The sequence below is a fragment of the Nymphalis io genome, chromosome 25, assembly GCF_905147045.1.
Source record: "Nymphalis io chromosome 25, ilAglIoxx1.1, whole genome shotgun sequence".
Lineage (NCBI taxonomy): Eukaryota > Metazoa > Arthropoda > Insecta > Lepidoptera > Nymphalidae > Nymphalis > Nymphalis io.
In genome coordinates this window covers 5,169,383-5,182,059 of record NC_065912.1, presented here as the reverse complement: position 1 = coordinate 5,182,059, position 12,677 = coordinate 5,169,383, and the positions used below count along the sequence as shown (strand labels likewise).

The following is a 12,677-nucleotide window of genomic DNA, read 5'->3' as shown; positions in this document are numbered from 1 at the left end:
TTGAATCTTTTAAGACAGTTAAATTATTTACGTTCGGCCAACCGAGCTCCTCCATAGACAATGCACTTTATAATAAAATAGATCCCTGGTTTCGTGTTATGGTCATAGATAAGTAGAAATAATGTATTGTTGAAGATAGCTTGTTTATGGTATTGGTTTGGACAGCTCGAGTGGTAAAGGGTGTATTATTGATTGAATGATAAACTAAGAACGGTATTTTTATTTATAGCTTTTACTATAATTGTTGAGCGCATGTGAACTTATAATGTAATATTTTGTGGATTGTTTTAAAATGTTAAAATAATTATTAATAAAAATAAATAAATAAATTGTGTATGTGGAATACACCTAATTTAATAATAATGTCCTCCAGACCAATTTCGGCCACGGCGGCCAATCTCAAGAGAGATTAGTCAACTACGCAGGAGATATTATAGTGCACAAGTGTGTGCGCAAACACAAGTGCACTCTCTATTCCCTCATAATCCGATGGGACGGCAATCCGACACGACCGGAAAGAGTTCAGGAGCAGGACCAACGGCTTTACGTGCTTTCCGAGGCACGGGAGTTAACACACTTCCAACTTCCAGACTCCGGGTTGCTAATGAGAATTTTCTAACAGAAAAACGCAACAATTTTTTACTGGCCCGACCTAGGAATTGAACCCAGGACCTCTGGGTCTGCGGCCTTACATCAAGCCACTAGACTAACGAGACAGTCACACACATCCACACACCCAATTAATAGAACATTTGAAGTTGTCGTTTTGTCGCTGTTAGTGATAACGTTAAGGCTGCATTTACACGTAGGTACTTAATACTTTTTGGATCACACTGAATTGAGTTAATTTTAATTTATTGTATTGTAATAAAGTTGAAGTGATTTTTTTTTAGGCTACGTTGTCTTTATTTTCAAAGTAAATACCATTTAAATATTCGATATTAGATTAATTTATATTCGTAAAAAAATACCCATCAAAATTTAATTAATTAAAATGAATTCTAAATTCAACTATTTGGTAAACGCTCACTGTTAATAGAGGAGTAATATTTATATACTCATTTTTTACTATACTAATGCTGTAAATGCCTAAGTAACTTTGTCTGTCTGCATGTTACGCTTTAATGACTAAGCCACTAAACCAATTTTGATGAAATTTGGTATAAAGCAAGCTTGTACCTCAAGAATATAGGCTATTTTCTACCTAACATTTGCCCCACCTTACCTATACTAGTGATCTAAACCATGGGGGAAAACTAGTTACCTATGTATATTATACTGCATGTTTTTCATGAGATTAAAAAAATGATATTTATCTCTACGTGTTGTATATATATTGTTCTTCAAATGGGTACATTATTATGAATAATTGAGGTTGTATGTTTAACGTATACGTAACTCAAATTTTAATTTTTATCATTTTGTTTTAAGTAAGTAGATTAGTTGTGAGTGTTTTCGCTTATCCCCGAAATGCAATGTGAAGTATGGAGTTTTAAATAATCTTCTACACATATGTAGAAGTATATAAACAAATACAATTTGCTAATAACTCTGCTAATGCAACAAACAGTTCTTGATTAATATATTTATTTTATTTATTTAAAAACTTTTCTGACCACCACAATATGCAGTAGGAACAAAATGCCTGAAGGCATTCTCTGCCAGTCAAACTTTAGGCAAAACAGAGATCCGTTTAAGCGGTAATTAGTAAATTATATCATAAACAATACAAATGTACACAAAAATATACATACATATACATGAAACTATAACATAATAATATCCTGGAACATTTTTCACACACGGCCATCTGATCTCAAATTAAGCTTTTACAAAGCTTGTGATATGGAAACCAGAATACTGATATACATACTTATATAGATAATTACACCCAGACTCGGGGCAAACAGACATGTTCAAGCATAAAAACGTCTGTCCTGGCGACCTTCGGCGAGAAAGGCAAGTATCTACCAACCACGCCAACCGGCTCGTCAAAACGTTATTTTATTTTATTTATTTATTTTGAACAAATTATACATATCTTAAACAATAAAACGATAGGAACTACATTAGTATAAAACTGTGTCGTAGCTACTATCGCCCTCCAATTCGACAGCACATTTATTTATTATTTGTTCATTATAAACATAACAATCAAATATCATTTAATTTAATAACACAATAACTAATAACAAAATATACTATATAAATATATACATCTAAATACATATACTATAAGGAAGGGATGGGGTAGGAAGAAAGAATAGGTTAGGTCAATGTTATATTGATCGTTTTAGTAATGCTTCAGTCTCATCATAGCCCATATTGAGAAGCCAGTTGGCTCGTCAAAACTATAAAAATACATGTGAATTTAACACATATAATAAAAAAAAGATATACAGAGTTATATTATATATTATATAAACATATATGTAATACAATATGACATATGCCATAAGACGACAAACTTTGGAACTTTCTGATAAAATATGCTCTCGTAGACGTGTCTTGAAAGTAGTCTTAGCTTTCCTAATACTTTTGGATACTTTGTTCTATAATCGGACTGCTTGAACTATGAATACTAATGTATGAATAGGAACAGACAGAATGTAAGAATCATTAGAACTCAGTTTTATTGTTTATAACTAACTTAACTACTAAAATCCATTTAATTTTACTTCCCAATATCCACATCACCGACATTCAAAACGCCATTTTTTCACGAATGATTTGACGTTCCGTTACGAATCCGTAATTAATATTATAGCTTATTTTAGATTTCGACCAATTAAGTAATTTAAATTCAAGGTCAATACTGTTTATTTATCTTTATTCCTCCTGCCGTTGTAATGGACTACACGACTATGTTACTGTTACTTTAATGACGTCCTCATGACCGATTTCGGCCACGGCGACCAATCTCTAGAGAGACTAGCCAACTGCGCAGCACATATTATAGTTCACAAACATAGATGCACAGTCTATTAATCACTCTCATAATCCGATTATACGGCAAATCTGACACGACCGGTAAGAAATCAGGCGCAGGATATATTATTTATATATATATGGCATATGTCATATTGTATTACATATATGTTTCTAATATATATAATATAACTCTGTATATATTTTGTATCATATTATATGTGTTACATTCACATGTATATTTCTATAGTTTTGACGAGCCGGTTGGCGTGGTTGGTAGATTGCCTTTCAAGACAAGCTCTTGATAAATATAGAATAATATGTTATTATATTATTTGTGGAAGATTATTTGAAACTCCATACTTACGTTCATTTCGAGGCATAGTGTGTACACACTTCAAATTTCCAAATTCCGGCCTTTTATCGGCCCGACCTGGGCTTTGGACCCAGGTACTCAAACACGAAATTTCGTCTAATCTTAACACTTTTCTGTTTATAGTTAGATAGGCAGATTATTGAGACAAGAACAAAATATTAATTATTTTGCTTAGTGGCAATGCCCCGTGCAAGCCCGTCTGCGAAGATACCACACACTCATCAGATATTTTACCGACAAACAGCAGTAAGTATTGTCGTGTTCCGGTTAAAAAGCTGAGCGAGCCAGTATAATTACAGGCACAAGGAATAGTTCCCAAGGAATAGTTCCCAAGGAATAGTTCCCAAGGTTGGTGGCGCGTTGGCAATGTAAGTATAGTATTTCTTACATCGCCAATGTTTATTGTGGTGACCATTCATCACCATTTCCTATATTATAAAAAATACATATTTAAAAATAATATAGGGCTGTCACTGTCTAAGGTTTATTGGTAAAATACTCTCGTTTTATTATTATAATGATAAAAAGCTTTTGGTGCTTACTACATTTACATTCTGCGAAAAACAACGCTTCGCATATCACCCATACTTTAAACGTATGTTACCTACAAACGTTTAAAGTATGGTTTGATATTTGTTTTATAAATCAGTCGCTGCGACGTTGTTGGGACGAGAGGACTACGACAAAAAAAAGATATGGCTTTGTATTCATTATAATATTATAGTTAAAAGAACTATACATTATTCTTTAAAGTAATTTGTAAAATATGCGCAACGTGATTTTTTTTTTAAATCAATACTACAAGTCGTTGTAAATAGAAAAAGTATAGAAAAAAGCTCGTGCGCCGAGGGACGCGCGATTGATATCTGAAATTTTGTTGGCTTTGGGCACCCTGTTAAAAATCTAAAATACTGTTTAATATAATATTGTAAGAATTTTATTATAGCCTTAAGATATATAACTTAGATCCCATGGTTGGCTGCGTATTGACAATGTAAGGAGTGGCTGCTGCTTCTTGTAGTACTTTTTTCTATAAGTTGATTGTCAAGCCCCTTTTCTTGTCTGCTTTTCTAATAAAATTCGCATTGGATCAGCGTGATGATATAAACTCAAAACCTTCTCTTCAAGAGGAGCAAAAGTCCCAGCTATGGGACACTTGCCTACAGGCTATTACTTTAGAATGTTTAAGATTAGGGAAAATACACATTATATTAAGGAATATTATTTATCAATTAAAGATTTGTATAGCGACATCTAGTAGGTAGTAGCAAAACCATAACTGTTGTTTAGCGTCATCTAGCTATGAGAACTGGTACTACGTGTTGCAAATTGAATCAATATTACTTATTTTCCAGCTATATTACGTATTTTAGTAAAAAGTAATGTTTAGTGCTTTGTTTTATGATGGAATTACATGTAAGTCCAAAGTTGAATTATAAAACAAACTATGAGATTGGCAACACGTTACGTCAGTCATAAGTAGGAACCTATATTATAAACAAATGAGTACCCGCTTCAAATTCAGCTTCCTCGACTTGTAGTTTTAGCTGCACGTCGACAGTCAGCCAGGACAAACGATTATAATGAGTATTATGTCAAATCTCATTTTATTTTATGCAATTGTAAGTTTTGTTTTGTCATTGTCCTATCCCCTCATAAGAGAATAGTATAATCAGGCACAAAGAATTTCCTGTATATACTACTCACTTACCTACCATACAGAGTAAAACTGGACATAATAAATTTTGCTGTTTGGATGTAGAATATGTAATGAATAGGCAGCAACCCAGGCGGGCTTGCACAAAGTGAAAAAATATTATCCTATTTTTTCTTCACGTACGTTTTTATGAAGGTAAGTATTTAAGCTATATACATTATATATTTTTTTCTATGGTATATAAGTGATACCTATATGCAAATTCACTTATATATTTATATACAAGCGGCCATTAACTTGATTTCAAACGCGAGCAATGGAATGTATCCAGGCATGAAATTGATTGCATTCGACTTTCTTCAGAACTACACTAAAGTTACTTTGTAATTTTTATTAAGATTTAAGATAAAACATGAAACTTTTTATCACTATTGTCATTTATTTTGTATTTAAAAAAGGTAAAAATTAATACACGTTATATTTTATTAATGTTTACGGATGCGTTTTAACATCTGTTAAGTTAAGGGATATAAAATTGTTGTTCTTCCTACGAATTGAATCCACGCCAACACAGACACAAACAGCTCACGGCGGGTACTAAATAGTGCATAACTGTGAAATAAGATGCACTCTCTTAGTCTGATAGGATGGTAGGTATCGGCCTAGGGAAAATCAAATACAGGATTAACAAAGTTTCGTGTTAACCGGGGCACGGGACAATAACTTCTTGTAAATTGTAGCGATAGCTTTTATTACTCCGACCCGGGGTTCGAGTCCCTCGAATCTAATGATTTGCCGCACAAGCTTGGTAGTTCGTTCATAACTTTTGGCACTTCGCATTTCCATTTATGAACGAAAAGAAACGTGAAATAGGTTGCAAACCTTCTTAGGGGAAAGGAGGTTTGTTGTTGCAGCTGATACTTTACTTAGCCCTCTTAGCCGCCCTCTTAGCTTAGTGTAAATATTGTTTTTTTCTTGCAGCGTGTCTAACAAACGTTGATCAAAGAACGTTGTTACTAAATCAGACGCGAAGAATATTACGCGGACGTGAAGTGACAGACACGAGACCGTATATGGTATGGGTATATATTGTCTTATGTATTACAGTGTTTTTTTATGTTATAGTCATATATAATGAGTCACCTGATGGTAATTGGACATCACCGATTTAAAAAATATTCAACACTCCTCACATTGCCAACCTTGGGAATTATGATGTTATGTCCGTTGTGTCTATTGTTACATTGGCTCACCCACCATGTATTGCTGTTTAGAGGTAGAATATTTGACGAGTGGGTGGTACCTACTTAAACAGACTTGTGCAAAGACCTACCACTAAGTAAATTTACTTATTGATGATGCGCTGCCCTAATGGGATCTAAGATAAGAATTTTTAATATTTTTATTGATCCAATTTTATAAACCGTTGGTGGTTTATCAAAAGACTAAAAGTAATTGATTTCGTTAAGTATAAAAAAATATACAAAATAAATATAGTATAAAAAAATATACAAGATAAAAATGTTGTAATTGTTAATTTAAACAATAAATGTTTTTTATATATAAGTTTAATACTTACAGTTTTTTTTAATATATAATATAGTACGAGATAAATTATAAAGACCAATGAAGCACATGAAAAATCAGTGGTGCTTGCGTGAATTTGAACCCGCAATAATCGATTAAGATTCACACGGTGTAACTGAGCTACCTGGGCTCATAATTATTATAATTAATTTGTCCATCAATTATAATTCTACATATTTTGCTCTCAAAGGTCTATCTCCGCCCCGCATCCGGCACAGACCCGAAGCTGAAGGACTCGAACTGGCTGTGCGGCGGTGTGATCATCCACTCACAGTTCGTTCTAACATCCGCCGCTTGTATTGAAGACGCTCAACATTTTGTTGTTGTTTCAGGAACACATAGGTATAAATTACTGAAGAGTTCCTTTGCTTAAACTCGCTAGTCTAAGAATCTCCAAGTCCAATTTATTGGTTTAAAGATTATACAATGAGCTATATATACTTTGGGGACAGAATTATAACGTATAACACGGGTAAAACCGAAGCGCGATTCAAAATCAATAGTCTAAATTGGAAGCTGGTAAAATGTATTTTGGTTTGCCTTATTTGGACAGCCTCTTTGGTCTGTGGCTAGATATAGAACCGCAGATACTGAGGTCCTGGGTTTAAATTCCAAGTCGGGCTGATAAAAAGTTAGACGCCTGAACTCTCTCTGGTCGTGTCGATTTGCCGTCCCATTCAATTATGAGAGTGAGAGAATAGAGAGTGCACTATAATATGTTCCTCACAGTTGGGTAATCTCCCTTAAGATTGGCCGCTGTGGCCGAATTCAGTCAAGAGGATATCATCATCATCATTTTAACCATATTAGTTTGATAGGCATTACAAAGAAGAAGTCCTCATTTATTAGTATTTTTTTAATTTAGACGAAAACTACATTTTGATTGAACAGTGCACTTCCCATCATACCAACTTAACTTGATAAATGAAGCTATTAGCTATGCTGTTTTGATTCACAGGTGGCTCCCGGCGGGAGATGAAGATGAATGTATCGTAAACGGAGCAAAGAAAGCTGTTTGGAAATGTGTGCCAAAAAGTGAGTGGAAACAAAATAATACAATTGAATTCATACGTAATGAAAATCATACAATCATAATATCCGGACATAACAAAGTTAATATTTACTTAGGTAGCTAATTGAACAATCGTAACAAGAGTTTACAAAGTACGCTGATCACATATGATACAGCAATTGTAAACATTAATAGCGTGATTTAGATTTGTCTCGTATCATGTTCAAGCAATAAAGAAAGCAATATTCACATTATTTATAGTACATAAGTAATATATTTGTGTTTTAAATCTCAATTTCTTTCGCCGGTTCTTCTCAGGGCTGGGTGTTTCTTTTCCGAACGGGTGGGAGTTTCTAGTTTATCTATAAATAAGCAAGTATAATGCTTCAATATTGAATAAAGTCTCTTCATTTTGATTGCAATTGGTTCACAAAAACCTTGTCATATATGTTCGTCCAAGCGGTAGAAGCCACTGGCTTAATAATCAAACTCTAAAAAAATTATCCTAAAGTACATATATGTTAGGTATATACATTTATAGATATAGTTATGTTATTTATTTTTAAAGTAAGTTTATACTATTATTTATTGTATTCGCTGTCTTAGTGTTAAGGCCGCCTGTTCTTTGTTTGTTGTTTCTCTGTATTTTAGTTTTGGTTTCATTGGTGTTCAATATAAAATAATTGTGTTACGTGTATTTGTATTATATTATTTAATAACGATTTTCAATACAAAGTTATTGTACATTAACTGGTCTTAACTTGCATGCTGTAGTGCATCTGTAAGTGGTAATACGTAACCTAGGCTTTGCAACGTATAATTTAAAAATAAAAACTTTTTTGATGATTCTATTAAAATATATAAATTAAAATAAAAGGAATTAAAGACTTATACGATAACTATAATTACAGATTACGTATTTGATGGACGCGAATTTGATAATATACGATGGATGGTAAATGACATAGCCGTGGTGAAAGTTGAAGATGAATTTAACTTTCAAAGACGCATTCGCGGCTGTGACTTCACACCAAAACTAATCGCTTTTAACAATCAATCTGAAGCATTGGAAGCGCCTGGAACTACTGCTTCTATTGCTGGATGGGGATCCGTAGATAGCTTCAGTCATGTAACTATTTTTTTTAATATAAAGAAGATATTAAGCTTTAATTGCTTATTGAAATATTAGTTTATTTAATTATATCATGCGTCTATTTCCTATACTCCTTTTAAATTTTCTTTATTTAAAAGCTTTTGTTTAAGTTCTCGTGTTACCGTGTGAAGTATGGTGGTAGGGCTTTGTGCAAGCTCGTCTGGGTAGGTACCACCCACTCATCAGATATTCTACCGCAAAACAGCAATACTTGATATTGTTGTGTTCCGGTTTGAAGGGTGAGTGAGCCAGTGTAATTACAGGCACAAGGGACATAAAATCTTAGTTCCCAAGGTTGGTGGCGCATTGGATATGTAAGCGATGGTTGACATTTCTTACAATGCCAATGTCTAAGAGCGTTGGTGATCACTTACCATCAGGTGGCCCATATGCTCGTCCGCCTTCCTATTCTATAAAAAAAAAAAAAAAATGGTCAAATCTCGCATATTTTTAAACCAGTTGCGCCTAATCGATTGAGCTCGAATGATGTACTTGTGTATATGTACTAAGTATTTATTTCTAATAAATGAATCAAATAGCAGCTTCTTTATAAAACTTTTATTTACCCCTAAGTTACTTAACATACGACAACAAAACTCAATTGCTATTTCAGACTAATCAAAACAAAATATAAATTGCACGAATGAGTTAAAACAGTAACACAGAAATATAAGACCTTTGTTTTTTCAGATGTTTGATAATTCAAACAAAAACTCACCCAATCTGCTAGAAACTGATGTAATATTGATATCAAAGGCGAAATGCAAGAGACGATGGTCGGAACGATACCATTACATCATTGATGAGAACATGGTGTGCGCTAAGGATGGCGTTGATATTGAAGCGATGAGTGAACTGTGCAAGGTAAGGTCCGCCCGTTGTACAATACGTCTATTTTATTTTTTAGGCTTAAACATTTTGTTTATAATTTTATAAAGTTTATTATAATTTAGTTTTAGTATATTATTAGTATTAGTTGTAGGTGTTTCAAAAATTAAAAAAATCGTGATTGAAAATATCACACACTTTTAAATAGCGGTCCCTGCGCTAGGACTCTGCAGTACTGGCGATAGATAGATAATACACGCCTCTGTTTTTTCGTTCTTATTTTAATATTTACGATTATCGTAAACTTTAACATTCACTGTTAACTGTGACTGTGATTATTTCAAACTTTTCAACTGATTTCAAAGTTTTGTTTGAGCTGTTATAGTTTTGCTATCGCTCGTTTAAAAATCTTCTGGACTGATTTTTTATCTCGTTTATCCAAAAATTATACGACTTACTACGTAACTTATTAACTATACAGTCTATATGAGAATATCCGTCTTGAAACTCTGAGCTCACTTTACTTAAATGAAATTCCATAAATCCCAAACAATCAAACAATAAAAAGTTTCGATATACATTATTAAGGTCCTCCAGACCGATTTCGGCCACAGCGGCCAATCTCAAGAAAGATTAGCCAACTGCGCAGAACATATTATTATAGTGCACAAGTGTGTGCGCAAACACAGGTGCACTCTCTATTCCCTAACTATAATAATCCGATGGTACATTATTAGTATGATACCAAGTTATATTTTTTGCTTAAAAATCTTAGTTCTAATAATAAATTTGTTTATAAAGGAACAAGACATCAATTGCAAGGAATTAGTGTACTCTGAAGAAACTGAAGATCAGTATACGGCCAGACGATTTATTTTGAAACCAGAATCATTGCAAGTACATACAGCTAATCACTTCAACCATTTGAGACGATCGAAATTAGTTTCTGGAGGATTCTGTGAGGTGATTATCATATTAAGAATACTAGCATTATCTTTGTTTATAAGCTCAATAACGAATACTAATAAAAAAGGTGGTTTTGTAAATGGTCTTATTAAGAAATTATATTACTACTAGCTAACGAAACAGGAGTTTTTAATTTGTATTATTTCGTAAGAGTAAGCTTGTTCATGATGAAATTTTCACCTCATGACATGGAACAAAAATTGTTTACATGTGCCCAAAAAATTCAATAGTCCAATCTTATAGTTATTTAGGATATATAAATTTAACAAATCAGCAGATCCAGTTATCGTAGCGCCGTCGCCATGCTCACATGTATGTATGTAGTATGTTATAAATATGCTCTTTTTTAATTTTAGAACGATCACGGCGGACCTCTTGTAGTTGGTTATGGAAGAAGTGCCACTGTTATTGGTGTGATATCGGCTTGTATGACCGCAAATTTTACTCAGAAATGCTATGGACCTTTCCTTTATACTAGTGTGTGGCGCAACCGACATGTTATTGCCTGTGCTATTGATAAATCTCTTGGGTAAAAGTATTTTTTTATATATATATGGAAGTTCTTTGTTAAAAAATATATTTTTTAATGGTGTTCTACATTGACTTAATTTAAGTCACATTTTTTTTGCTTATAGTTAAGTTTGATAATATAAATATTTCATGACTATGAATCCAATTCGAAGGCTTTATTAATTACTACATTAATGAATTCTAAAATAGCCATCATATATTAAATTTAATCAATTACAGAACAACTTGTAGAAGGCTATTAAAGTCAACGAAAACACGCTTGATTGAAACAAAATTAGATTGGACGAATCATCGTGATAGGTAAAGTATACCAATAGTTATAGATAGATTATTAAATCCTATTAATATAATTCTATAGATATTTTTTTTTATAGAATAGGAAGGTGGACGAGCATATGGGCCACCTGATGGTAAGTGGTCACCAAACGCCCTTAGACATTGGCATTGTAAGAAATGTCAACCATCGCTTATAGCCAATGCGCCACCAACCTTGGGAACTAAGATTTTATGTCCCTTGTGCCTGTAATTACACTGGCTCACTCACCCTTCAAACCGGAACACAACAATATCAAGTATTGCTGTATTGCGGTAGAATATCTGATGAGTGGGTGGTACCTACCCAGACGAGCTTGCACAAAGCCCTACCACCAGTAAATAAAATAAATAAAAATAATATAATAAAACAATTAAATTTCAAGTAACAGCCTGTAAATGTCCCACTGCTGGGCTAAGGCCTCCTCTCCTTTTTTTGAGGAGAAGGTTTGGAGCTTATTCCACCACGCTGCTCCAATGCGGGTTGGTGGAATACACATGTGGCAGAATTTCGATGAAATTAGACACATGCAGGTTTCCTCACGATGTTTTCCTTCACCGTAAAGCACGAGATGAATTATAAACAGAAATTAAGCACATGAAAATTCAGAGGTGCTTGCCCGGGTTTGAACCCACGTTCATCGGTTAAGATTCCCGCGTTCTTACCACTGGGCCATCTCGACTTAGACTTTTAGACTCAGGAAACATGAAGTTATTAAATTTCAAATGAAAGTATAATCGCAATCATATTTTTAGAAGATTGTTATTGAAGATAGCAATATTTAATCCGTTCAGTTATTTTCTCAAAGGCTTTAGAAGTGCCAAGGGTGATCAGGTAGAACTATTTCGTAGGTGTAGCTATGTGTTCTTCATTTTTTATTTAAATATTTGCAGATCAAATTCAAACAACAATAAGTATAAAATAAGGGCAAAAACTGAAACTGAAAAGAAACGAACAAGACAAACGAAGCCTAAGTAATGTTAATGAATACATATTTTTGCTTAAATTGACAGTTTCATTTAATTCCTGTTTAGCTTCTAAAGCGTACACTATATGTTAGTCTTAATAATAAACCAATGCTAATTCCTTTACACTTATTTAAACAAAATTTTTTTTTTAATTGCGGTATTGGAATACATAAATTAAAATAATAAAAGAAAAAATAATCTAGTTTTATATTAAATCCATAAATACATTTTTTTAATAACTACTAAGCCATTTTTACTTTGTTTTCAAATAAAATAAATAAAAGATAGTAAGGGATTGTCATCCCAATCCCTGACGCATAAGTTCCCGATGCACGAGTACTGCTTTGTGTTTAAAATT

General features: G+C 33.2%; 1 protein-coding gene across 1 annotated transcript; it reads left to right on the top strand.

Moving 5' to 3' along the window:
• Nucleotides 1–5,140: 5,140 nt before the first annotated feature.
• On the top strand, nt 5,141–12,357 carry LOC126778220 (uncharacterized). The gene is made up of 10 exons (XM_050501698.1): nt 5,141–5,156; nt 5,943–6,037; nt 6,739–6,890; nt 7,507–7,583; nt 8,472–8,689; nt 9,404–9,577; nt 10,343–10,504; nt 10,864–11,036; nt 11,258–11,338; nt 12,245–12,357. Exons 2-10 carry the CDS (start codon nt 6,035–6,037, stop codon nt 12,327–12,329), a joined length of 1,125 nt encoding a protein of 374 aa, XP_050357655.1. The 5' UTR covers nt 5,141–5,156; nt 5,943–6,034; the 3' UTR covers nt 12,330–12,357.
• Nucleotides 12,358–12,677: the final 320 nt, after the last annotated feature.

Excerpts from the sequence above, each read along its gene's own strand:
- LOC126778220 (XM_050501698.1), top strand. Across the intron at positions 7,584-8,471 it reads TTGGAAATGTGTGCCAAAAA|ATTACGTATTTGATGGACGC; the intron begins GTGAGTGGAAAC and ends CTATAATTACAG. Across the intron at positions 11,339-12,244 it reads TGGACGAATCATCGTGATAG|ATCAAATTCAAACAACAATA; the intron begins GTAAAGTATACC and ends AAATATTTGCAG.